Source organism: Ursus maritimus, unplaced genomic scaffold (genome assembly GCF_017311325.1).
Source record: "Ursus maritimus isolate PB19 unplaced genomic scaffold, ASM1731132v1 scaffold_2, whole genome shotgun sequence".
Taxonomy (NCBI): domain Eukaryota; kingdom Metazoa; phylum Chordata; class Mammalia; order Carnivora; family Ursidae; genus Ursus; species Ursus maritimus.
Window position 1 is genome coordinate 44,450,250 of NW_024424452.1, and position 23,507 is coordinate 44,473,756.

The 23,507-nt window shown below is 46.6% G+C and overlaps 1 protein-coding gene across 2 annotated transcripts in view; it reads right to left on the minus strand.

The window, feature by feature from the left end:
- The window catches only part of SLAMF1 (signaling lymphocytic activation molecule family member 1), a 40,518-nt gene extending 21,066 nt beyond the window's left edge, over positions 1-19,452 (minus strand). The window contains exons 1-3 of one of the 2 annotated variants that reach the window (XM_008700682.2): positions 18,536-19,452; positions 11,079-11,417; positions 8,941-9,225 (exon numbers count right to left, since the gene is read on the minus strand). In XM_008700682.2, coding sequence (XP_008698904.1) covers positions 8,941-9,225; positions 11,079-11,417; positions 18,536-18,611 — 700 coding nt within the window. In that variant the 5' untranslated portion in view covers positions 18,612-19,452. The remainder of the gene's footprint in view (positions 1-8,940; positions 9,226-11,078; positions 11,418-18,535) is intronic. The other variant, XM_008700683.2, reaches the window with a different exon arrangement.
- Positions 19,453-23,507: the final 4,055 nt, after the last annotated feature.

Below are 23,507 nucleotides of genomic sequence, written 5' to 3' on the forward strand. Positions count from 1 at the left end.
TATCCCCTCTGTGTCAGTGTCCCTGACCATGCCAACTCCCATTCTTCCCTCTCCCTGGGACTCTGCGGCTCCTTGGTTTACATCATGTGTCTTAGAACCCGAGTTGTGACGCTACCGTTGCTCTGCAGACCATTTTCAGCGAGGTCGTTTGGAACCAGACAAGTGGATTCAGATTCTGGACCTACCACTTAGCTCTGCGACCTCAGACAGACTGCTCATAACCTCTGGGGCCTCAGTCTCCTTGATTGCAAAATGAGCATGACAATATTTAGTTCACAGAGTCTTTCTAGCGAGCCAAGGAAATAATTACGGGCAGTGCCCAGAGCAATGCCTGGGGCACGAACGTGGTGCAGAAATGCCAGCTCCTTCCACCAGCCTAACTCCCCCACCTAGCTGCCAGCCTCTCCGAGGCCACCTCTTTACCTCTTCTGTGGGTGTCTTAGGACTTGGCACACAGTAGGTCCTCAGTAAATTCCTGTTGCTTGGTTGGAAGGACAGAAGATAGGTTTGCTCTCACATCCAGAGAAGTCCCTTTGCTGGTGCTCACACTCCAGCCCCACCCTGTTGTTTGCTTATGACTTAGTTTCCCTACCTGGCGGGTCCAAGTGGTCTTGCACTGGGCGCTCATCTATTTGGTACTATTACCTAGGGATACACATGTTCATATGAAAACTAAATATCGGGAACTCTATGCCCTTAGCAATTTGGATAAATATGGACAAACGCTGCTTTTATGGCTTGTTGGAGGCAGGCTGCCCATGATTCTTGCAATTTCTGGTGAGAACTTCCTCATGGTCCTCCACGTGCTAGAACTTCAAACCTTCTTCTCCCTGTCGCGCTTCGTGGCGTGTTTTTGCTGGTCTGGGTCCTGGGGGCAAGGCTCAGTGCCTTCTCGTCAGTCTCCACACAAAAGCCAAAAGCTCACACCAAGAATTTTGTGGACGAATCCTCTACTGAAGCGCTGAAAGGTCACAGGAGCACAGGGAGTTGATTCCATCGTGAACCAGGCAGCTGTCCACCATCTGCCAGGCTCAGACCCTCTTTTTCTCTTCCTAGATCTGCACAAACCACTTCTGTCCCCCTTCTCATACAGAATCATCTAACCCACAGCTGCATTCTTTGGGGGAGGGTCTCACCTTCTGCCCTCTAACATTTAAATTAAGGTACCCAGTTCCTTAATGCTTTCTTTGCACTGCTCCCCACCTGATACAATGTAGGGTTAGGGGGCACTGAATGAGCACTTGAAAAAGGAAGGTTAATTAAATTAGAAGCTATACAACAAAGCTGGGGGACACTGTCCTGTATCCTTTGGTTAAGAACGATCACAGCGCTGAATGTAAGAAGGTCTCAGAAGGAATGCAGGGTCACTTCTGAATGGCTCAAAGCAGGAATGGAAGGGAATGAGCGATGACCTACTTAGCATATGCTTCACGATAATGTAATGGGACCAGGAAGAGAGGGTGTGCCTGTGCCGTCAGCACCACCTGTGTTCCCATTTTCAAACCACCGTTTCCTGTGACCGAAGACTCCAGCTCTCCCTCTTCTTCCTCAGTGAAGACTCTCAGAATGGCGTTGCTCAGCAGTCAGAGCAGTGTTGTTCCAGGGCCATGGGCCAAGAGGTTCATTCACAAAGAAACCCAATCTGAATATTCCTACCCAGGAGGTTGGGGCCTTTCCCCCGTGGAGCCTCGTAGAATCAGCCAAGGAGGCTGGTTGAGAACTCCGGCGCCATTGACAAGGAGTCCCCACCCTTTGGCCTCTACCCTATTGGCTGTGGTTTAAAGCGTGAAGCTTGACAAGTAGGCTGCCTCCAGGGGAAATGCTGGAGGGCCTTTTTTACCCCAAAAGTCTTCTGCCACAGAAACACAAAAGCTTCTCTCCCCCCTCAAGTCCCCAAAACTTATTCTTTGAAGAGATAAAGAAGTAAACAAAAAAGACGCTGAGAAACAAATATAGTTTGCCCTCAGGAGATCCGAGACGCTACCATAACGGTCTGAGAATGCCAGATCTCTTTCCTGCCTTTCATGTGGTTCTGTCAGCAAGGCGCACAGCTCCGTGAGGAAGCCAGCCATCTTCAAAACAAACACCTTCTCGTTCATGGAGGCGTCCACTCAGATTTGGGGGTGGGGGAGGGGCGCTCACACAAACCACGCACTAATTTAAGGTCTGGGACCATCCAAGTATACATTTTTACAGAGTTCACAGTTTCCAGAAAAACCCCTTACCCCAGGGCAGTGTGGCAGAGGATACCAGCTGTGCCCACAGTTTGCCCCCATGCTTCTGTGGCAGCACAAACCTTGTCCGGTCACAGGGCTGTCCAGCTAAGGACTACCTGTCCCAGCTTCCCTTGCTGCAGCTGTGGCCATGTGACAAGGCCCACGAGAGGTACCAGGTTCCATCCTCCTATCGCTATCGTCATGATTACTGGACTGCGCGTACCATGAAGAGGGACCTGTCTCTGTGTATGGAACATCTAGGTGACTATAGCAATGGGTTCTCCCATTATTAGAAAGGCCTTGTTAGAAAGGGGGAGCCCCTGGGGCTCCGTGGTAGGTGTCATTTGTCTCTTCCTCTGAGCTAACCCAGACTTGCTGAGCCAACTTTCTGCTAACCTACTGAAAAGGGTCCTCTTTTCAAGATGAACTTCCAGGGGCATTCCCTTTGAGCTAAATTACTTAAGGTTTCGTATTATTCATTCTAGCATAGATATGACTGTTCCAGAAGATGGTCATGAAGGACAGCAGCAGGCCACACACGACTGACCCACATGAACTGGTTTGTATGACTCCCCGAGAGTCCTCCGTAGCAGACTAAGACTTGGACTTTGCAATAAAATGCTTCATAGCAAGAGACATTAAGATGTTTCTTACTGTAAAATAATGAAGTGGAAATTGGAAAAAGGAGGAATATGTGACTGAGAGCCTGGACAAATGTCCTTAGAAAAATGTTATGGTCAAGAGACCTTTAAGAAACCCTCAGACCCCACCACTTGTCCCAAGGCTGGAAAGTCCCTTGTATGAAGTCTTCATTAAACCAGTGGTCGCTGCTTTGGTCCAGGCCTTGTCATCTCTTGATGGATCCCTGCAGGGACGGCTCTTCCCCACAGCTAATTTCTCTTTCTGCTGCCTCTGCCCTGCCCCCACACCAGTGAATTTTCTCTCTGAAATGCAAAGCTGATCACGATACTCCTCTCCCTAAAACGCTGTGTCACTTCCCCTCGCCTGTAGGATAATACAGGACGAGACCCAGCTGCCTCTGCTTTTCCCTGTGCCTGGAATGTCTTTCTTTTATCTGCTTGGGCAATTTCTGTTCATTCTTCAAAATTCAGTTGATGTCGCATCCTCTGTGATACTCTCTCTGATTCCTCTGGACAGTGTCCATCATTGCTTCCTCTTTTTACTTCCATTCTGCCCATCACACTACATAACCTAGGATCAGTTATTTACAGAAACTATCTCCTTCCTAAGGGCAAGGATCATGTCTATTTTTTGTCTCTGCGTACTCAGCACCTAGCATAAGGTTGGCACGTAGCAGAAGTTCGATAAAAGTTTTGTCAAACTAAGCACAGTATTTTAAGAATTAGTCATATGCATTTGCGAACAAAAATCAATAAACTCATAAAACTGGGCTTTCTGTCTTTGGGCAATGTGGCACACTGGGAATGGCACGCCACAGACCAGCCGTGTGACCTCTGATGTGCTGTTACAACAGTCCCTCAGCCTTGGAGGCAGGGAGGAGGGATCTCTGTTTGTGTTATGGATTGAATTGTGCTTCCCCCCAAATTCATACATTGAAGTCCTCAGAACGTGAGCTCAAAGCAGGAATGGAAGGGAATGAGCGATGACCTACTTAGCATATGCTTCACGATAATGTAATGGGACCAGGAAGAGAGGGTGTGCCTGTGCCGTCAGCACCACCTGTGTTCCCATTTTCAAACCACCGTTTCCTGTGACCGAAGACTCCAGCTCTCCCTCTTCTTCCTCAGTGAAGACTCTCAGAATGGCGTTGCTCAGCAGTCAGAGCAGTGTTGTTCCAGGGCCATGGGCCAAGAGGTTCATTCACAAAGAAACCCAATCTGAATATTCCTACCCAGGAGGTTGGGGCCTTTCCCCCGTGGAGCCTCGTAGAATCAGCCAAGGAGGCTGGTTGAGAACTCCGGCGCCATTGACAAGGAGTCCCCACCCTTTGGCCTCTACCCTATTGGCTGTGGTTTAAAGCGTGAAGCTTGACAAGTAGGCTGCCTCCAGGGGAAATGCTGGAGGGCCTTTTTTACCCCAAAAGTCTTCTGCCACAGAAACACAAAAGCTTCTCTCCCCCCTCAAGTCCCCAAAACTTATTCTTTGAAGAGATAAAGAAGTAAACAAAAAAGACGCTGAGAAACAAATATAGTTTGCCCTCAGGAGATCCGAGACGCTACCATAACGGTCTGAGAATGCCAGATCTCTTTCCTGCCTTTCATGTGGTTCTGTCAGCAAGGCGCACAGCTCCGTGAGGAAGCCAGCCATCTTCAAAACAAACACCTTCTCGTTCATGGAGGCGTCCACTCAGATTTGGGGGTGGGGGAGGGGCGCTCACACAAACCACGCACTAATTTAAGGTCTGGGACCATCCAAGTATACATTTTTACAGAGTTCACAGTTTCCAGAAAAACCCCTTACCCCAGGGCAGTGTGGCAGAGGATACCAGCTGTGCCCACAGTTTGCCCCCATGCTTCTGTGGCAGCACAAACCTTGTCCGGTCACAGGGCTGTCCAGCTAAGGACTACCTGTCCCAGCTTCCCTTGCTGCAGCTGTGGCCATGTGACAAGGCCCACGAGAGGTACCAGGTTCCATCCTCCTATCGCTATCGTCATGATTACTGGACTGCGCGTACCATGAAGAGGGACCTGTCTCTGTGTATGGAACATCTAGGTGACTATAGCAATGGGTTCTCCCATTATTAGAAAGGCCTTGTTAGAAAGGGGGAGCCCCTGGGGCTCCGTGGTAGGTGTCATTTGTCTCTTCCTCTGAGCTAACCCAGACTTGCTGAGCCAACTTTCTGCTAACCTACTGAAAAGGGTCCTCTTTTCAAGATGAACTTCCAGGGGCATTCCCTTTGAGCTACATTACTTAAGGTTTCGTATTATTCATTCTAGCATAGATATGACTGTTCCAGAAGATGGTCATGAAGGACAGCAGCAGGCCACACACGACTGACCCACATGAACCGGTTTGCATGACTCCCCGAGAGTCCTCCGTAGCAGACTAAGACTTGGACTTTGCAATAAAATGCTTCATAGCAAGAGACATTAAGATGTTTCTTACTGTAAAATAATGAAGTGGAAATTGGAAAAAGGAGGAATATGTGACTGAGAGCCTGGACAAATGTCCTTAGAAAAATGTTATGGTCAAGAGACCTTTAAGAAACCCTCAGACCCCACCACTTGTCCCAAGGCTGGAAAGTCCCTTGTATGAAGTCTTCATTAAACCAGTGGTCGCTGCTTTGGTCCAGGCCTTGTCATCTCTTGATGGATCCCTGCAGGGACGGCTCTTCCCCACAGCTAATTTCTCTTTCTGCTGCCTCTGCCCTGCCCCCACACCAGTGAATTTTCTCTCTGAAATGCAAAGCTGATCACGATACTCCTCTCCCTAAAACGCTGTGTCACTTCCCCTCGCCTGTAGGATAATACAGGACGAGACCCAGCTGCCTCTGCTTTTCCCTGTGCCTGGAATGTCTTTCTTTTATCTGCTTGGGCAATTTCTGTTCATTCTTCAAAATTCAGTTGATGTCACATCCTCTGTGATACTCTCTCTGATTCCTCTGGACAGTGTCCATCATTGCTTCCTCTTTTTACTTCCATTCTGCCCATCACACTACATAACCTAGGATCAGTTATTTACAGAAACTATCTCCTTCCTAAGGGCAAGGATCATGTCTATTTTTTGTCTCTGCGTACTCAGCACCTAGCATAAGGTTGGCACGTAGCAGAAGTTCGATAAAAGTTTTGTCAAACTAAGCACAGTATTTTAAGAATTAGTCATATGCATTTGCGAACAAAAATCAATAAACTCATAAAACTGGGCTTTCTGTCTTTGGGCAATGTGGCACACTGGGAATGGCACGCCACAGACCAGCCGTGTGACCTCTGATGTGCTGTTACAACAGTCCCTCAGCCTTGGAGGCAGGGAGGAGGGATCTCTGTTTGTGTTATGGATTGAATTGTGCTTCCCCCCAAATTCATACATTGAAGTCCTCAGAACGTGACCTTATTTGGAAACAGAGTCTTTACAGAGGTAATCAAGTTAAAATGAGGTCAGCAGGGTGGCACTAGGAGTGGCACTGGATCCCTCCCAAATTCGTATGTTGAAGCCCTAACTCTTAGTACATCAGAATGTGAGTGGATTTGAAGATAGAACCTTAAAATACATGAATAAGTTAAAATGAAGCCATTAGGGCAGGCCCTCATCCAATCTGACTGGTGTCCCTATAAGGAGAGGAAATCTGGACACAGTAAGGGGCACCGGGACGTGCATGCACAGAGAAAAGACCATATAGAGGCGTGGCAAGAAGGCAGCCCCCTGCAAGCCAAGGAGAGAGGCCTCAGAAATAACCCAGCCCTGCCAACACTTGATCTTGGATTTCTAGCTTCCAGAATTGTGAGAAAAGAAATTTTTGTCATTCAAGCATCTGGTCTGTGGTATTCTGTTACGGCAGCCCTAGTTACAGGGGGGCCCTAATCCGGTATGATCGGTGTCCTTGTAAGAAGGGGGAATTTGAACAGAGAGATGCCTCAAGGGGAGACAGGGTGAAGAGGCAGAAGAAGACAGCCACCTGCCAGCCGCAGAGAGGGGCATCCACGGACCCCTCCCTCGCAGCCTCAGAAGGAACCAGCCCTGCCAACACCTTGATTTTAGACTTCTAGCCTCCAGAACCGTGAGGCAGTAAGTTTGGGTTGTTTCAGCCACTCCATTTATCATACTTTGTCCCAGCCCCACCAGACTCCCACTCCTTGTGACCTTTTGTTAGCACTTGTTACGAATGTATGTGCGAACTGAAACGTAGACTCTGGACTCTGCACAGAATGTCACTAAGTCACCCTTTTCATTTTACAGATGATGAAACAGGGACCCAAGACAGTGACAAAGCTGCCTCCTGTCAGGTGGGTCTCCTCTAACGACTGAGCTGAGATTCTGACGGGGCTTTCTCAGGGCGCCATGTTTCTACTTCTTCATGTTCCTTCACCCCTCACAGAGCCGCTCCACACTCAGTAAATCTGGTCATGTTGTGCATACTTGGTCCTTAACGTAGCCTAGGTAAGTAAGAACATCTTCACATGTTTCTGTAGAAAGCTCTGAGCCAAGTGACCTATCAAGACTTTGGAATGCACTAATTAAATTCTTCTTAAACCACATGGAGAAGCATGAAGAGAGTTCTTTGTTTTTTGAGGTAGGCCAGGGTAAACACTTGATGCCCCGTCTTTGCTCTAAGAGGGTTGCTCTGACCATGGAACGCTGTGCCCCCAAGAAAACCCCTGCAATTTGTGTGTATTATCTCTTGCACTGGTATCTGTGAGGATTCCGGGATCAGACAGATTACTTGCTCTGTGTGTTACTTGCTCTGTGTGTGCTCTTTTGATATCTTTCTTTCCTCATCTAGAAAGTGGAAATGCTAGTACTATTTGGTTGCTGTGAGGATTAAATGAGAGGCCACCTAAGCGGGACATAGTCAACAATTAAGATTTGTCCGTTGTTACTATTTTAGATAAAAAAAGCTAAGTCTTAGGTTAAGTGACCTTATCCTTGTAAGTAAACAGAGCAGCACTGGGTCAGGTGTCCCTGGGGTCACCTTCTTTAATAAACTCTATAAAGACTCCTGCAATGACACCACGTCTACTGTGGGCTGTAGTCTCCTTGGAATGACTCCTGTTCCCTGGGGTGGATGCAGGTGGAGAATGTCAGGGCATACGTATGCTTTGAAGGCCAGAACCCAGGTCCTTCTGTCCCTGAACCCACCTGAGGCATGGACACAGGATCTGTTATTGACAAGGGTTGGCAGTCTGTCTATCCTGCTTCCAACCTCACATGGTTACCCACTCAGCCCTCCCTCCGTTCTGATAGCAGAGTCATGACGCTCTTCCGCCTGGAGACAGAGCAGGCAGAAGGTCTAGGCTCAGGGGCTGGTTCTACTGTTTACAATTTGAAGAAATGTGAGCAGGGTACGGAAATGCTACAATCTTCCCGTTCCTCACCCGTACAATGAAGACGATAATAACACAGATCTGGGAAGGTTGTTGTGAGGATCAAAAGAGATCATACCATTGAAAGTGCTCTGCCCATAACGAAGTACTCTATGATTATTATTCTCAAACCTCACGGTCTAGGTCTCAGTCAGAGAGCGGAGTCCCCTGGCCTCCTGACTTGCTAGGAGAGTCACAGTCCAGTCCATCAAATGTGGCCCTTCATCACATCCTGCTTTCCATTACTGAGCAAACAGTTCATGTCTTATCTGGGCAACAAGTTGCTGGCGTGCCGAGACCACGTGTCACATCCATGCCCAATTTTCTGTGCACAGGTGGTCAACAGTACTTAATGACGGTGCGGACCTGTCCCACCATTAGTGGAGTACGGACCTGGGGAGCTGGGACCTGCCACCTTCACTCTCTCACCCAGCTGACTTGCAGCTTGGACCCAAGACAGAAGGGGAGAGGAAGAATCACAACTGGGAGGCTCCATCATGTCTCATCATTGCCCTCGGGTGTGAACCGAGCATAAGGCCAACCTGGTGATTATGAGCAGACGGCATTTACCGAATGCACATGAGGAACCTTTTACCGACTATAGTGAAAATGGCCAGTGTCATTACCACGGTGAAGGCCACGGCTATGGGAGCAGAGCGTTTAGTCCAGGTGAGCACCGAGCCCATACCATCCCTGTGCCACGCCGCCCCCACCAGGGCACTCACCTAAAGATTCTGGCCCGCACTTGGACTTCGGGGTGAAGGTCTGTGAGCGGCTGCTGATGGGGTTGCTCACGGTGCAGACGTAGACGTTGGTGACATTCTGAGGGCCGAGGCGCAGGCGGAGGAGGTGAGAACTGTTGTCTGGGATCAGTGGGTTGGTAGCCCCTTCCTCGCTCCAGCTGTAAGCCACATAGTCCCCCTTCTCCACTTCGCAGGCCAGCGTCAAGCTGCAGGTCCCATTCTCCTGGGTCCAGTTCAACACCTTAATTTCCGGAGTGGAGACCTGCTCTGTCAGGAGGGGGAGGAAGGAAGCCATCACTGAAGTGAACCCCCTGGGATTCTAACTTGACCTTCTTGTTAGAAAAAAATGCAGCCTAATGGTATTTTTCCCTCCCTGTGGGTCTGCGGTGTGATTTATTTCTAGTGGGGATCTGCTAGTTCCCCCAAATCCCTGTCTCTCCTCTGTACTCCTTTCCAGTACAGCCTCAGGACAAAATAGGGAAGCATCACTTGTCTTTTCGTTCCCTCCCGCAGCTGCTGTTAGGGCTCCGCCTGCTCTCGCTGACGCTCCCAGTCTGAGTTGCTCTTCTGTTTTCTACCCGTGGCGTTTTCTGCCAACTAATCCTCCGTGCTTTAATTGTCATTGGCCAAAGTATTACCTCCACACCTGAAAGAATGACATAGTGGTGGGGTTTTACCTGGAATGGGTGTGTGTGGGGGGGGTGTGTGTCCGTGAGTGTGTGTCTATGTGTCTATGTGTCTGTGAGTGTGTATGTATGTATCTGTGTGGATGTGTGGGGGGGGAGGATCGCACTGTAATGCTGTGAAAGAGCCAAGGCAAGGGGGCAAGTTGTATTTATTTAGTAACTACTGTAAGATGGGCACGATTCTGGGATTTTACATTTATCATAGTCTTTAATCTTCTCAACAACTTTCTCCACAATTATCACCTTAGTTATAAGTATTGCCATTTTACAGATGAGGAAACTGAGTCCCAGAGACGTAGAGTGTCTCCCATAATATCACTCAAGCTGAGATCAGCACCTAAGATCGTTTGACTCTGAAATCCAGCCTCTTCCTTTTATGGTTGCAGAGACTGTATCTTCCAGGGTAAGAATTTATGTGACAAGATGTGACAAAGGCAGTGAACTATTCTAGAAAAATGCATGATGTGTCATCCCTAGGGCCACTGTTGGAGTAGTCAGAGCTCTCTGGTACCTGGCAGAGGGCTGAGGGGAGTCTGCATACACTATGTGAAGGAAGGGGGATGCTGGGGCCAGGGGAAGGGTGACGAGGGTGTCACCAGCGTTCTTGTAGGCACCTGAGGATTTCAGAGAAATGCTGGGTAGGTGGGGCTCTCTGTCCCATCTCAAAGACAAGGAAGTCTCTCTATGAGAAAGCAGGACAACCCATATGGCTGTTGAAAGGATTTCTGGAAATTCAAAGAGCCTCTGGGCCTAAGAGACATAAACTCTGGGTGCGTTCGAGAAGGGCTGGCAGTTAAAGAGGCTCAGAAAAGCACTGGCCTTGGATTCAGATGGACCCGGGTTCTAGTTTAAGTTCTGCAACTAAGCGACTTTATAACCAGAGCCTCTGTTTTGATGAGAAAAGGGTGCTCTCCCACTAGGTAGATGGGGTCCCGTGCCAGAGCACGGAGCACGCGAGTGGTGCCTGGGCTGATTCAGATCTCCTCTTCCTGGGCCCCTTCGCCAGGGAACCACCCACGAGGACTTGTGTAAGCACCAGCCAGCCACTTCTGCCTGGATTTCAGTGTCCTCATCTATGGAAAAGAGGTTGGGCTCAATCTGCAGAATTCAAACAGTTTAAAAATCGATCTTATTTGTAAATTGAGACTCTTGGGGCCACAGGCCCTGTCGTCCGTAGACAGCTGGGTTCCTTTCCTTTGCGAAGTGGGGGTCGAGCTAACCAGTGCTAATCAACTGCCCTCAATGAACAATTTGGACAAAAAAGATTTGTGAATCTCTCAAACCTCTTCCTAAAGCACCCTGGACTAGGTGATGTTTCAAGTTGCTCCCAGTCCTGGATACTCTTGCTTCCGAGAGGTAGCTAAATCCTTAGGTAAGGGATGATCTCGGGTGCCGCCCCCCAACTCTGCACGGACCGGGGAAGCCCGTTATTACCATAGAGCCTCAGCTGCAGACAAAAGTGTCGAACTGAGAAGTTCTCCTCCAGGCTCATGAAGTACCAGCCCTCGTTTTCCTTCCTGCTTTCCAGGATCCCCAGGCTCAGGTTTTCCAGATGAAATGTATAGCCATTTTCTAGATAGCGTGGAGAACCCCCTTCTGGCAGATCCAGAGACACTATTTTCTTCTTGACAGTGTTTCCCGGTGACTCTGCCCTGGTGACGAGGACGTGGGTGCTCTTGTTCATGCTCTTACTTCTCCCTTCAGATGCCGGGGACAGCAGCAAACTGCTTCCCAACCGCCCGGGGATCTCTGGGCAATTCAACAAGCTCTCACCTGTGCGAGGACGAAGAAGAAAGTCCCTTATTGTAGAGGTCTCTGAGAATCACACCCTGTCTTTGGATCAGGAATGACAGATTGAAGATGCTCCCTCTTCCTCTTGAACGATCCCTGGGGTTGCCAGGTCCTCAGTAGCCCATAAGAATGGTCACGACCGTCCCACTATAGTCTCAATATTTCAAAAATCCCTATGGAAACCTTAAAATTACTTACAATGGAGATGTACAGACTAACTAGGACACTGAGTTTCTTTGATCTGGGCAAGAATTCTATCAACTCAGATTTATAGTTAAGGCACAGAGAAGTTAAGATGTAGAGATTTTAAAGGACATCCCTAAAGTCACATAACCAGTAACTGGACTGGAAGCCAGGTGTGCTAATTCCTCAACCAGACTTCTCACCCCCACTGGGTACATAGTATGAAGGGTGGAGAGCAACTGAAGCTGATTCTCTGCCCGTGAGCCCGGGAGACCAAGGCTACAGAGCGTCTTTTCAGACAACGATGAAAGAGAAAAGTCTGAGGGATGTGGTGCTAGGAAGGTGGTGAGCCCGGTGTCCAAACTGGAAATCTTGGTCCAAAAGACCATAAGATGGTTCCTAATACCAAGGGTGAGAAATTATTTTATTTCTCTTTTTCAAAAGACCTGAGCCAACAACAACCAAAAACAAAACAAACAAACAAACAAAACAAAAACACAAAAACCACCCTTTCAAGTCCCTGTAAGGGATCCCACTGCTGACTATTTAACACCTCCTCTCTCCTCAAACCCATGACCTCCGCTGATGACTCTGCTTCTCATCACACTGAAAATGTAGAAGAAATGAGAAGAGAGCTTCCGTTTGAAACTACCACTGAGAAACCTACATGCCCATGGATGGTCTATGCTCCCATTAAGGTTAGCCTCTTCCATCATGGAACACTCACACACCTCGAGCCTTTGCTCTTGCAATAGCCCCCACCCCTTGCGCCATCAGCTTTATTACTGGTATAGAATGTTGTGGGTTATTTCCATCAACACATAACATACCAACCTGTAACTTCCCTCATCTTACAAACCCCTCCCCTGACCCCAGGTTCATCCCTAGCTGCTGCCTCATTTCTCTTTTCCTTTATTACAAAGTCCTTTAATGTGTGTTTATATTTTCTGTTTCCGTTTCCTGACTTATTTTTCCTGTACCTACTCTTAGCAGGTGCTCTTCCCTGCTACTCACTGGAACCACGCTGACCAAGGTCACTGTATATGCCATGGTGCTGAGCCCATTCTCCATCCTCATCTTGCTTTCTCAGGAGCACTTGATGTGGTTCATCACTCCCTCTTTGAAACACTGCCTTCATTCAACCCCTGGAACACTGCTCTCCGGGTTTCTTTCCTATTTCATTGGCTGCTCCTTCTCGGTTTCCTTGACTGGAACCTTCTGCCCTTAAAGACCTTTAAATATTGGAACATCCCAGGACTCAGTACTCAGACCTCCTCCTTCCCAGCCATGCTTATCCAGTTCCATGGGTTGACATACTTCTGGAAAGCTTGCAGACTAGATCTCCCACCCAAACTGCCTACATGGGTCAGTATTTGGAGGTCCAAAGGGCATTGCAAACTTAGCAAACGAACTCCTGGCTCCATAGCCCCCTCCACCAACAACATGACAACTCCCCCAAATTCTGAGACCAAAACATTTGGTCCTTGACTCCTTTCCTTCTCTCATACTCCATATGGAGTCTATCGGCAAACCCTGTTGGTTCTACCTTCAGAATATGTCTGCAATCCTAGCACCTCAAACCTCCCGCATTTCTGCCACCATTGTCACAGCCTGGCACGGCCATTGGCTTCCAACTCATCTCCTGGCATCTGTGCAGTAGACACAGTCATCTTTTAAACCTATGTCCCGTTTTGTCTCTCTCCTGCTTTGAAACTTCCAGGGATTTCTAGCACCCATAGGAAAAATACCCATAGGCTTCGTTATGGCCTCAAAGTCTCTGAGTATCCCCGTCCCTGACCCCTCTCCTGCCCTCTCTCTCCACTCACTGCACTATGGTCATACTGGCTCAAACACATACTGGCTCATGGAGCACATTCCCTCCTCAGAGCTTTTGCTTCTGCTGTTGTCTGGATATCTTTTTCCTTATATATCTAGATATCTCCCTCCCTCACTTTATTTTAGACTTCTGCTCAAAAAATTATCTCCTCTGAGAAACTGCTCCGACCATCCTTCTGATTACACACTTACACCGTCTGATGATCTACATCGTGTATTATTTTATTTTATTTGTGGGTCCCCGGCTAGGATGCCAACTCTCCAAGAGGAAGAATTTCATTCTGTTCATTGTTTTGTGTCTAAGACCTACAACAGTAGTGGGTAAATGGTTGGCTTTTAATAATTTCTGTTCAAAATAGGAGCGCACAAAGCTACCTTACCTGACTAAAGTCTCTTTTATTTAACTTTGCCCAATATGGAACTGAACTTAATAACTGAACTTAACCATAAGCTAATTCTCATAAAAGAAGGAGCCCATGACTCAGAGAGCATAGATTGCTTTAGGTGATAAGGGAGCCAGAGAAATAGAGCAAAACCACCAGTGAGCTGCACAGCCTCCTAGAAAGGACAGCGTCGACTTGTGACTCACGTGGCGGGCTGGAGAATTGGACGAACCGGTCCCGATGTTCTCGATACCAAAATGCCCTGAGATCTCAACACGGGCCCACAGAGGGCCCGGCCAGCATCAGGATCCAGAGATTGGGAGAAAACAATAGGCAGTCCACGTCGGCCGAAATCAGGGTAAGATTGGTGGAGACTCAGAACGATTAAGGAAAAGTGAGGGGAAGGGAGGATGGAGAGGAGCCCCCCATCACCACCACCAAAGAAATCAATAAAGAAAATAGAAAGAGAAGGAGAAATCAAAGAATGAGCAGCTGAGAGGGCAGGCCGAGTGCCATTTGCACACTCACGCACGGGGAGGGGGATCAAACATCGGTCAGGAAGGAACCCTCGCACCCTGCAACCCACGTGAAGAATGGTGATCTCACAACGGAGTGTGTGTGAGTGGCTGGGTCTGGAAGGGGTGCAAGAAACCGGCACCACCGAAGCACCAGTGGAAAAACAAGTGGGGACTTTAAAGTGGTTCACAGAACCCTTCAAGTGGAGTCCCCGCTCCCGAAACACCCCGCGGCCTGATGCGTGTTTTCCAGCGGGGCTGTGATTCAGTCAGCCCTGTTTACTCGAGTCTGGAGGAAACATTTGTAGCCATCAACACCAACTCACTTTCTTCAAGGGTAATTCTACTTAGAAAGTAGAGTGATTCACATGGACCCGTGGATAGTTTCCTGAAAGAAACCCATCTGGCCAACCCTTCTCAGGATGGGATTCCACGTAATGATAGCCACCCGTGGTGTTTGCCCGGGTCGTGACATGTTCACAGGGGCCACGGCACCGCGCCCCTAGCTTGCAGGGAGAGGAGGGGGCCGGTCTTACCAGGCCTCACGCTTCCTACAGCACACGTAGGCCCAGGAGGAGAAGCTGCTCTTTCATGTACGGTCCCTAGAGCCATCGTCTTTCCCCCTGTTCCTTGATGCTGCTGGGTCTTTCTGACTCAGAGCACTCTCATTTCCATGCCCCAGCCTGACTACCGTGACTGTGCTCTATTTCCCTGACTAACTCCTTCCGTCCTCCCCGTCTCTGCCTCTGGCCCCCAGCCTCGTCTAGGCCTCCCTGCTCGTGCCTCCAGTGCCTTTTCATATCACTCATCACACTTGAAACTCTGAATCTATGCCTGTCATCCTTACTCAGGAATAAGCTTCTGAGAGTAGGGACTGTGTCTGTTTTGTCCACTTCCAGTCCTCACACCCACCTGGGACACAGTAGAAGCTCAGTGAATCCTCGTTGCTCAAGAGAATGAGAAACTGAATGAGCGAGCAAATGGCAACACAGAGTCGAAGTTCCCCTCTCTCCAAAATCAGAAGGTACTCGATTTCATCTTTATAACATCCCTAAGAAGTACAGTGTGGGGGGAAATGATGGGGACCCGTCTCCCCGCTTGCCAGGTGAACAGATGGAAAAGCCTTGGCTATGGACCCTAGGCTTCAAGCTCAGCAGACCACTTGTCATCTCCCCCCACCCCCGAACACTCGCAACACCTCACCTCTGCACTGGGTCCTTCATCTGGAACACTCTCTTCAAGTCTCATAAAAGTCCAATGCATGTATTCGGGAAGGCACACAAGGACCTGGTGACAGCACTTGCCTCCAGCAGGGGAGACAGTGGGGAGATTTATCTCCATTTTATACCCTTTGGTACTGCTGAAGTTTTAAATAGACTGATGTGTGATACTCTTCCAATAAACAAACTAGTTAACAAAAAAATTAAATGACAACTTACGTGATGAAAGAAGTTCCTGTCCCCTTTCCAAATTCCAGATCGAATACTTCCATATGCCCTCTACTTCCTGCTATAATTTTATCAACCTCTCTCATCTTTTGAATATTCCTACACTTCATTTCAATTCAATTAAAATCAACTTACATGCTCCAATTATAGATAGCGTATTCTAATTTTTACCAGGGGACCTGGATATAAATTTTAACAACCCTCCCACCCCCACCGAACATAAGTTTATCCAGTTTCATTTATTGAGTTCTCTGAAGTCAAGCTGTGTGACTACAGAGAAATTGCTAAACTACTCTGGGCCTCTCATGCCTTTATTTATGAAATTGTGATGGTCACAGTAATAACATATCTCATCGGGTCGGTGTGAGAGTTAATAATACACATAGCACTTAGAACACTGCCTGGTATATAGCAAGCAGGCTGGACATACTATTATTATTCATTCAATGATCATTTGTGGAAGGGCTCTGATATACCAGATACTGCGTCAGGTGCTGGGCAGAAGCTGTGGTTGTTCATTTTGCTCTCCCCACACCTCTCGCAATGCCTGCCACATCACGTGGCCTTATAGATAGCTACTCAATGGGACTGTCCAAAGTCAGTCTATGGATAAAACCAATCAGCCCTGATGTTCTGGTTTCCAGTCTGGCGCTGGAGATGTGAAGGTGATGGCATTATACCCCAGCATTAAAGCTTTTGAGAAATAGAAGTGCTTAGATCTACGTCTTGGGATAGAATGGCCCAGTGAACAAAGTTGGGCCACGTCTGGAAGCCATGCACTTGTCCTTCATGTGTGTGAAGGAGGTGGGGCCGACCTGCATGGAGGAATACAAAATCCCCTTGGGGCAATTCATCAGCTGTAAGAGACACATCCCTCTGGGGGGGGGGTGCTCATAACAGGGAGGCTAAGTATGTGTGGGAGTAGGGGGAAGTCTTGGTACTTCTGCTCACTTTTGCTGTGAACCCAAAATGTCTTCAAAAATAAAGTCTATTGTAAAAAAAAAATACTATTGAGGGAATAGAAAATTCACTTCATTGGGGGAAGGGACGTGTGGACTTTTGATTTTATAATTCTGACAGGGAATTGGGAGGCAAGCTGAGTAGAGATGGGAAGGAGAGCGAGTGGGTCCTGATTTTACAAGAGTCGCACTTCTTGGTTGAGTAACTCTCATGGTTGACCTGTCCCACTTGCAAAGCATTTCCATCTGTGTTTAATTGGGGTTTCACAAATGGGTGTGTATTTAAAAATAAAAACACTAAAAATTTTGTGCAGATTTCAGAGAAAACGGAATGCACGGAAGACAGACACTGCAGGTTGGGTAGACACGCCCCCCAGGGCTGGGCTGCTTCTCACTAAGCAGGGACCTCCAAGTCTCCAGTGGAGCAGCTGCCAGCACCTGGTACCACGGGGACACTGTGGGCCAGGCTGGCCAGCAGGCGAGCCAGCACAGAGATTTAAAATGTCCAGTCCACTGTTCAACCCCATCACTCCTGATAGTCGCTAAGAAACATCCCCAAATGGTAGAGTCACAAATGGGGTGCACCTGGGAAGGTTTGGCTCTCTCTGTGGTGGCTTAAAGTGGGTCAGTTTGGGTTTCGGAACCCTGAGCTCGATCACCCCTTCCCTAGAGCTCAGAAAGCAAGAGCTATGGGTCTGCCTGATTCTGAGGGAAACGGGGGTCAAGAAAGGCCCTCTTTATCTGGGAGTCTAGCAAAAGATAGATTCCAAGCACAGCCTCTCCGACATCCCTAGTGTATCTCTGGACGTTTCCTGGAAAAGTCCTTCATGGATTTGCGGTCTTGAAAACCCCAAGTGCAAAACACCCAGAGCCTCAGGATTTCCCCCCTTCCCTAATGCCTCTTCCACCCCAGGCTGCCTCCCCTAGCCCAATGGGCCTCCAGGCACTTCAACACTCTTCAGTGAGCCCAAAGTCCACTTCTTGCATGGCTTTTTCTTTCTCAAATACCTTTTCTCATAGCCCTGCTACCGCTAACAGAGAACCCCAGCTCGCTTTCGGGAGGAACACGAGCCAGAAAGACAAGAGCAGAGCCTAGCCCCAAGCCCTGTGCTGTGCGTCTGGCCCCACTGCTGGAGCTGCCCTGACCCTTGAGGGTTCCCGATTTGCATTTCCAGAAATCCTAGCCTCTCCCCCTCTCACTGCCTTGGGAGGTTCTCTTCCAGGAAAGTAGCCACCAGTATGACCACACTTAGCCACTGTCTGTTCTCAGCTGATGCCTGAGGTTTTCACTTCACTTCTACTCGCTCTTCCCACTACAGCCCTTCCTTGTTGTTGGACCGTGGTTCTGGTTTGTCTGCTCGCGTGTGTGAGGATCCCCTTCAAGGGCAGGGATGTAGGAGTCATCTTCTCCCCAAGCTCCATCCGTCCATCTCAGCCCCTTAGCCTGGGTCTTTGCCAGATGCAAAAACAACCACTCAACCAGAACCTCGACCAGAACTTCCACCCTAAGAGCCCGGTCTGGGATGTGACCAGTGCCTTTGGCTTAGGGCTCCTGGTTTCCTTGGAAACTAGGATTGGTGGGGCTGAGCCTTGGCATCCAGGAACCCACAATATTCCTTCCTCTTTGAGAGAGTCAGAAGGAGCTCAGAGCCAATCCCTGAGAGAGAGGCAGCCAAACCACAGCCCTCAGCCCCTGCGACTCCTCTCCATCCATGGGCTGGCTGACTCCTGGCAGGTAATGGCGGGACTCACATCCTCAAACAGAGAAACACTCACCTGTTCCACAGCTCAGCTCAAAAGCCAGGGAGAGAAACAGCAGGAAGTTCCAGAGGAGGAGCCCCTTGGGATCCATCAGCGGGTGAAGAGAGGAAAGGGAGCCCCGTGAGGAGCCCAGCAGCTGCTTGCAGACGTGGCGACAGAGTGAGGTCCGTGTCAGGCGAGGTGCCTCTGCCGTCTAGTTATGCATCAGGAACCAGATGGCTTCCTGTATCACTGGGACTTTTTCTGCCTGAGTCTCGAGGATTGCTCATCTCCTTTCAGGCTTTAAATCACTTTGCTGTTCCCAAGAAGTCCGTGTCAAATGCTCGGACTGCCAAAGACGGGAAAGTAGCTCAGCAAACCCAGGCTTGAGCAGAAATGGACCCTCCCCCTCCTCCCCACCCCAGGCTTCCCTGGTAGTTCTGTCTGGTAACCCTTCTCAGAGTGTGAAGAAGAGAGGGGGGCTTGTCAGCCCGTCCCGAAATCTGGGTCAGTTAGTTCAAGGCTGAACCTGGATGACTAAACGTTGAAGAGTTCTTATGTCTCATGTCTGACTTGCTCCGTCGCTTCAGAGAACACCTCCACATGCAGTCAGGTCCTGATGCCAAAGCCACAGAGACATGGGGAGCGCAAGGGCAGATCAGTTGGCAGAAACCCAATTTCCCAGCTGGTGCAGTGTGGGAGAATTTAGTGAGCTTGGGGTTGTGTTTGGAGGGGGTACCTTTATTTCAGAGCTTGGTCTAAACTGTTGTGGGGGGGAAGGGACTGAAATTGGCAGGAGAAAGCTATATACTTTTCCATGAGTTAAGCCATAAAAATGAAAACCCTGGAAAGATGCTTTTACCAGTGTTCAGGAAGAGACTTGGAGAGGCCAGCCTTTTGTTTTTAAAGTCCATTTTAGGGGCACCTGGGTGGCTCAGATGGTTGAGGCTCTGCCTTCAGCTCAGGTCAGGATCTCCAGGTCATGGCATCGAGCCCCACTTCTGGCTCCCTGCTCAGTAGGGAGTCTGCTTCTCCCTCTCCCTCTGCCTCTCCTCCTGCTTGTGCTCTTTCTGTCTCTCCCTCTCTCAAATGAATAAATAAAAAATCTTTAAAAAAAAAAAAAGAAACCCATTTTAACAGATCAGAGGCACTCTCCAGTGGACCTTCCTGAGGAAATTAGGGCAACGAGCCAGTGATGTATGTGAACTTACTCTTTATCGTCACTGCTCTTCTCCCTCCTTCACGGGACACCCAGGCACCCTCCCCACAACACTACCTGGTGCTGTGCGGGAGCCAACGTGTACCAACCAGTGAGAGCTGATGGTTACATTTTCAGGACTCTTCCGGGCTGGGTCGTTGATAAATATTACCATTATTAAGAATTTCAATTATATGAACTTATAATTACGTAAATTATATTAAAACTAAGGGAATAAAGACTCAAAACTCATTACTTCCTAATTAGTTCACAACATTTTACTATTATCTATTCTCTAGAGCACATTTACATCTATTGTATCTCAAAGATGGAAATAAAATACCAGATATATGGGCCGCTGCCCTGCTCTTACAGCCCCACGTTCCATGACACCATGTCGGTAGCTTGAAATCAGCCAGGGTAGGAGCCTAGTGGCAAATGATAGAATCAGAGCTTTGGTTTTATGTTTTGTTGATTTTCCAGATGTAAGAAAGTGATAAAGAAAAGGTAATGATTCAGAATAAACTTACAAGTGTATCATGACCGTAGCCTTGAGGTTGTGAACAGCACGGAAAATTTGAGGAAGTGATATTCCAGTATTTAATAACTACCGTCTTATTCAGCAAAAAGTCACTAATGTCACTGACCAGCAAATAAGGTTACAGTATATTGTCTTTGATGTTGCACATTTCTTTAACCTAAAAAAGAAAAAAGTGACTGGAAGCAAGAAGAGAATAGAGTGAAATATTTCTAGAGTTGAGAGAGAGAAAAAACTCACCAACCTAGAATTCTAAATCCTGAGAAATTATCCTTCAAAAGTGAAAGAGAAGCAAAGACTTTCTTGGACAAACAAAAGTTGAAGAAGCGTGTTGCCAGTAGTTCTGCCTTGCAAGAAATAGTCAAAGAAGTTCTTTGGGGAGAAAGAAAATAATATAGGTCAAAAACACCAGGAAAGGAAGAACATCAGACAAGGAATAAGTGAAGGTAAAATAGAAACATATTTTTTTTTACTCCTAATTGATCTAACAGATAACACATTGTTCAAAATAATAATAATAACAACAATGTATTCAATTATGTATACTTGTGTACATTTCTTATGTATATATGTGCTTCTGAATGCTTATTTATAAGTGAAATGAATGACAATGATACGAGGGATAGGAGAGAGGAATTAGGACTATTTTGTTACATAAGGTACTCACACTACCCATGAAGCAATATAGTATTATTTGAAAATGTGCTTGGATTAGTTGTAAACGTATATTGCAAAATCTAGAGGAACCACTAAAAAAAAGTATAACGTACATACTAAGAAAGGAGAGAAAATGAAATGCGCAATTAAACCACGAAAGGCAGAAAAAGAGCGGAAGGCAACAATAGCAACAAAGAGCAAGGGCAAGAAATAGAAAACAGTAACAAATATGGTAAATATTATTCTAATGATATCAAGAAACATTTTGAACATCAGTGGTCTAAATGAACCAATTAAAAGAGAGATCGTCAAAATGGGTCAAAAACATGAGACCCTGTTGGCTTGGTGGACAGCAGGGACCATTAGGGAGGTGAAGCAGGGCAAGAGGTGGCAGGATTGGCAGGTCCAGAGCCCTGCCCCTTCTGCTTCTCAGGCCTGATCTTCCTGTAGCTGGGCTGCCCACTAAGCCAGCACTGACATGTCCTTGTGAGCTGGCCAGAGGCACTCACTCTTGAGACATCATGGTGGTGTACTGCTGAACAGACTGGACTCAGCTACATCCGATACTCTCAGATCTGTGCAAAAGCAGTATGAGATGCACTGACGACAGAATTCGAAACAAATGCCCAGAAGACTTCCGGCAGCAGCAAAAAAAAAAAAAAAAAAAAAAACCTGTGAAAGTGAAAAAGGAATAATCTACTCTGACTGAAGCTTAAAACACTGCATTTTCCAAGTGAAGATGTGTGGGCACATGTTAGGGCAGATTGAAAATGATCTCACTTCATGGGAAAAAAAATACCTTTCTTGTTCGCAGACTGACAATGCTAATAAATTGAAGTATGACTCAAAAAAACAAAGCAAAACAAAAATAAAACCCAACTATGTAGTCTATAAAAAACCCACTTTAAGTATAAAGACACATAAAGATTAAAAGTAAATGGGTAGAGAAAGAGAAAACATGCTAACAATAATCAAAAGAAAGCAGAAGTTGCTATATTAATTTCAGACAGAGCAGACCTCAAAGAAAGGAATGTTGTTATCAGAAATAGAAGGATATTATATAATGACAAAGGGGTCAATTCTCCAAGAAGACATAACAATCCTTAACGTATATGTGCCTAACAACAGAGCTTCAAATACGTAAGGCAAAGACTGATAGAACGGCAATGAGAAATAGATGAATCCACTATCATCACTGGAGACTTCAACACCCCTCTATCAGAAATGGATAGATCCAATAGGCAGAAAGAAAATCAGTAACGACACCATTGAATTCAATGCCACCACCAATCAACTGGATATAACTGACACCTATAGACTACTTCACCCCAAAACAGCAGAATACACATTCTTCTCAAGCTCACATATAACATTCACTAAGATAGTCCACCTTCTGGGCCATAAAACACATCTTAACAAATTTAGAATAGAAATCATACATTGTCTGCTCTCAGACCACAGAGATATTAAGCTAGAAATCCATAACAAAAAAAACAACTGGAAAATCCCAAAACATGTGGAGATTAAACAACACACTTCTAAATAACACATGGGTCAAAGAAGAAATCTCAAGAGAAAATTTTAAATATTTTGAACAAAATGAAAATGAAAACACAACTTACCAAAATGTGTGGGATTCAGCAAAAAAAAAAAAAAAAAAGGGGGTGCTTAGAAGAAAATTGATAGCACTGAATGCATATAATAGAAAAAAAAAAGACCTAAAATCAGTAATAGAAGCTTTCACTTTAGGAAACTAGAAAAAGAAGAGCAAATTAAGTCCAGAGTAAGCAGAAGAAAAGAAATAATAAAAACTAGAGTAGAAAGCAATGAAATTGAAAACAGGAAATTAACTGAGAAAATCAATGAAAGCAAAAGATGGTTCTCTGCAAAAATCAACAAAATTGGTAAACCTCTAGCCAGGCTGAATAAATTAAAAAAAAAATGATAGAGGATACAGATTACTAATATCAGAAATGTAAGAGGGGACATCACTACCAAACCCGTGGACATAAGAAGGACAATAAAGGAATACTATGAACAATTTCATGCCCACAAATTTGTTAACATCGATGAAATGGACCAATTTTTGAAAGACATAATTTGCCAGAACTCACAGATGAAATAGGGCATTTAGATAGGTCTATATCTATTAACAAATTGAATAAATAATTAAATAACCTTCCAAATCAGAAAGCATACTGACTCACTCACTCTATCCTGTCTTCCTAACTCATTCTATTCAATATTCTAACTCATTCTAATATCAAAACCAGATAAAATCATCAAAAGAAAAGAAACCACAGGCCAATATCGCTCATGAACATAGGTATACAAATCCTCAACAAAATATTACCCAATCAAATCCAACAAGGTATAACAAGTGGGATGTTTTCAACCAAGTGGAATTTATCCCAGGCATGCAAGGCTGGTTCAACATTCAAAAATCAATCTATCCTATTGGATAAATAAGAAGAATCACAAGATCATATTAGCAGGTGTGAAAAAAGGCACTTGACAAAATTGATAATAAGAGCTTTTGGCCAACCAAAAATAGAGAAAGACTTCCCTGACCTGATAAAGAATATTTACAAAGACTTACAGTAAAGCCATTGAGT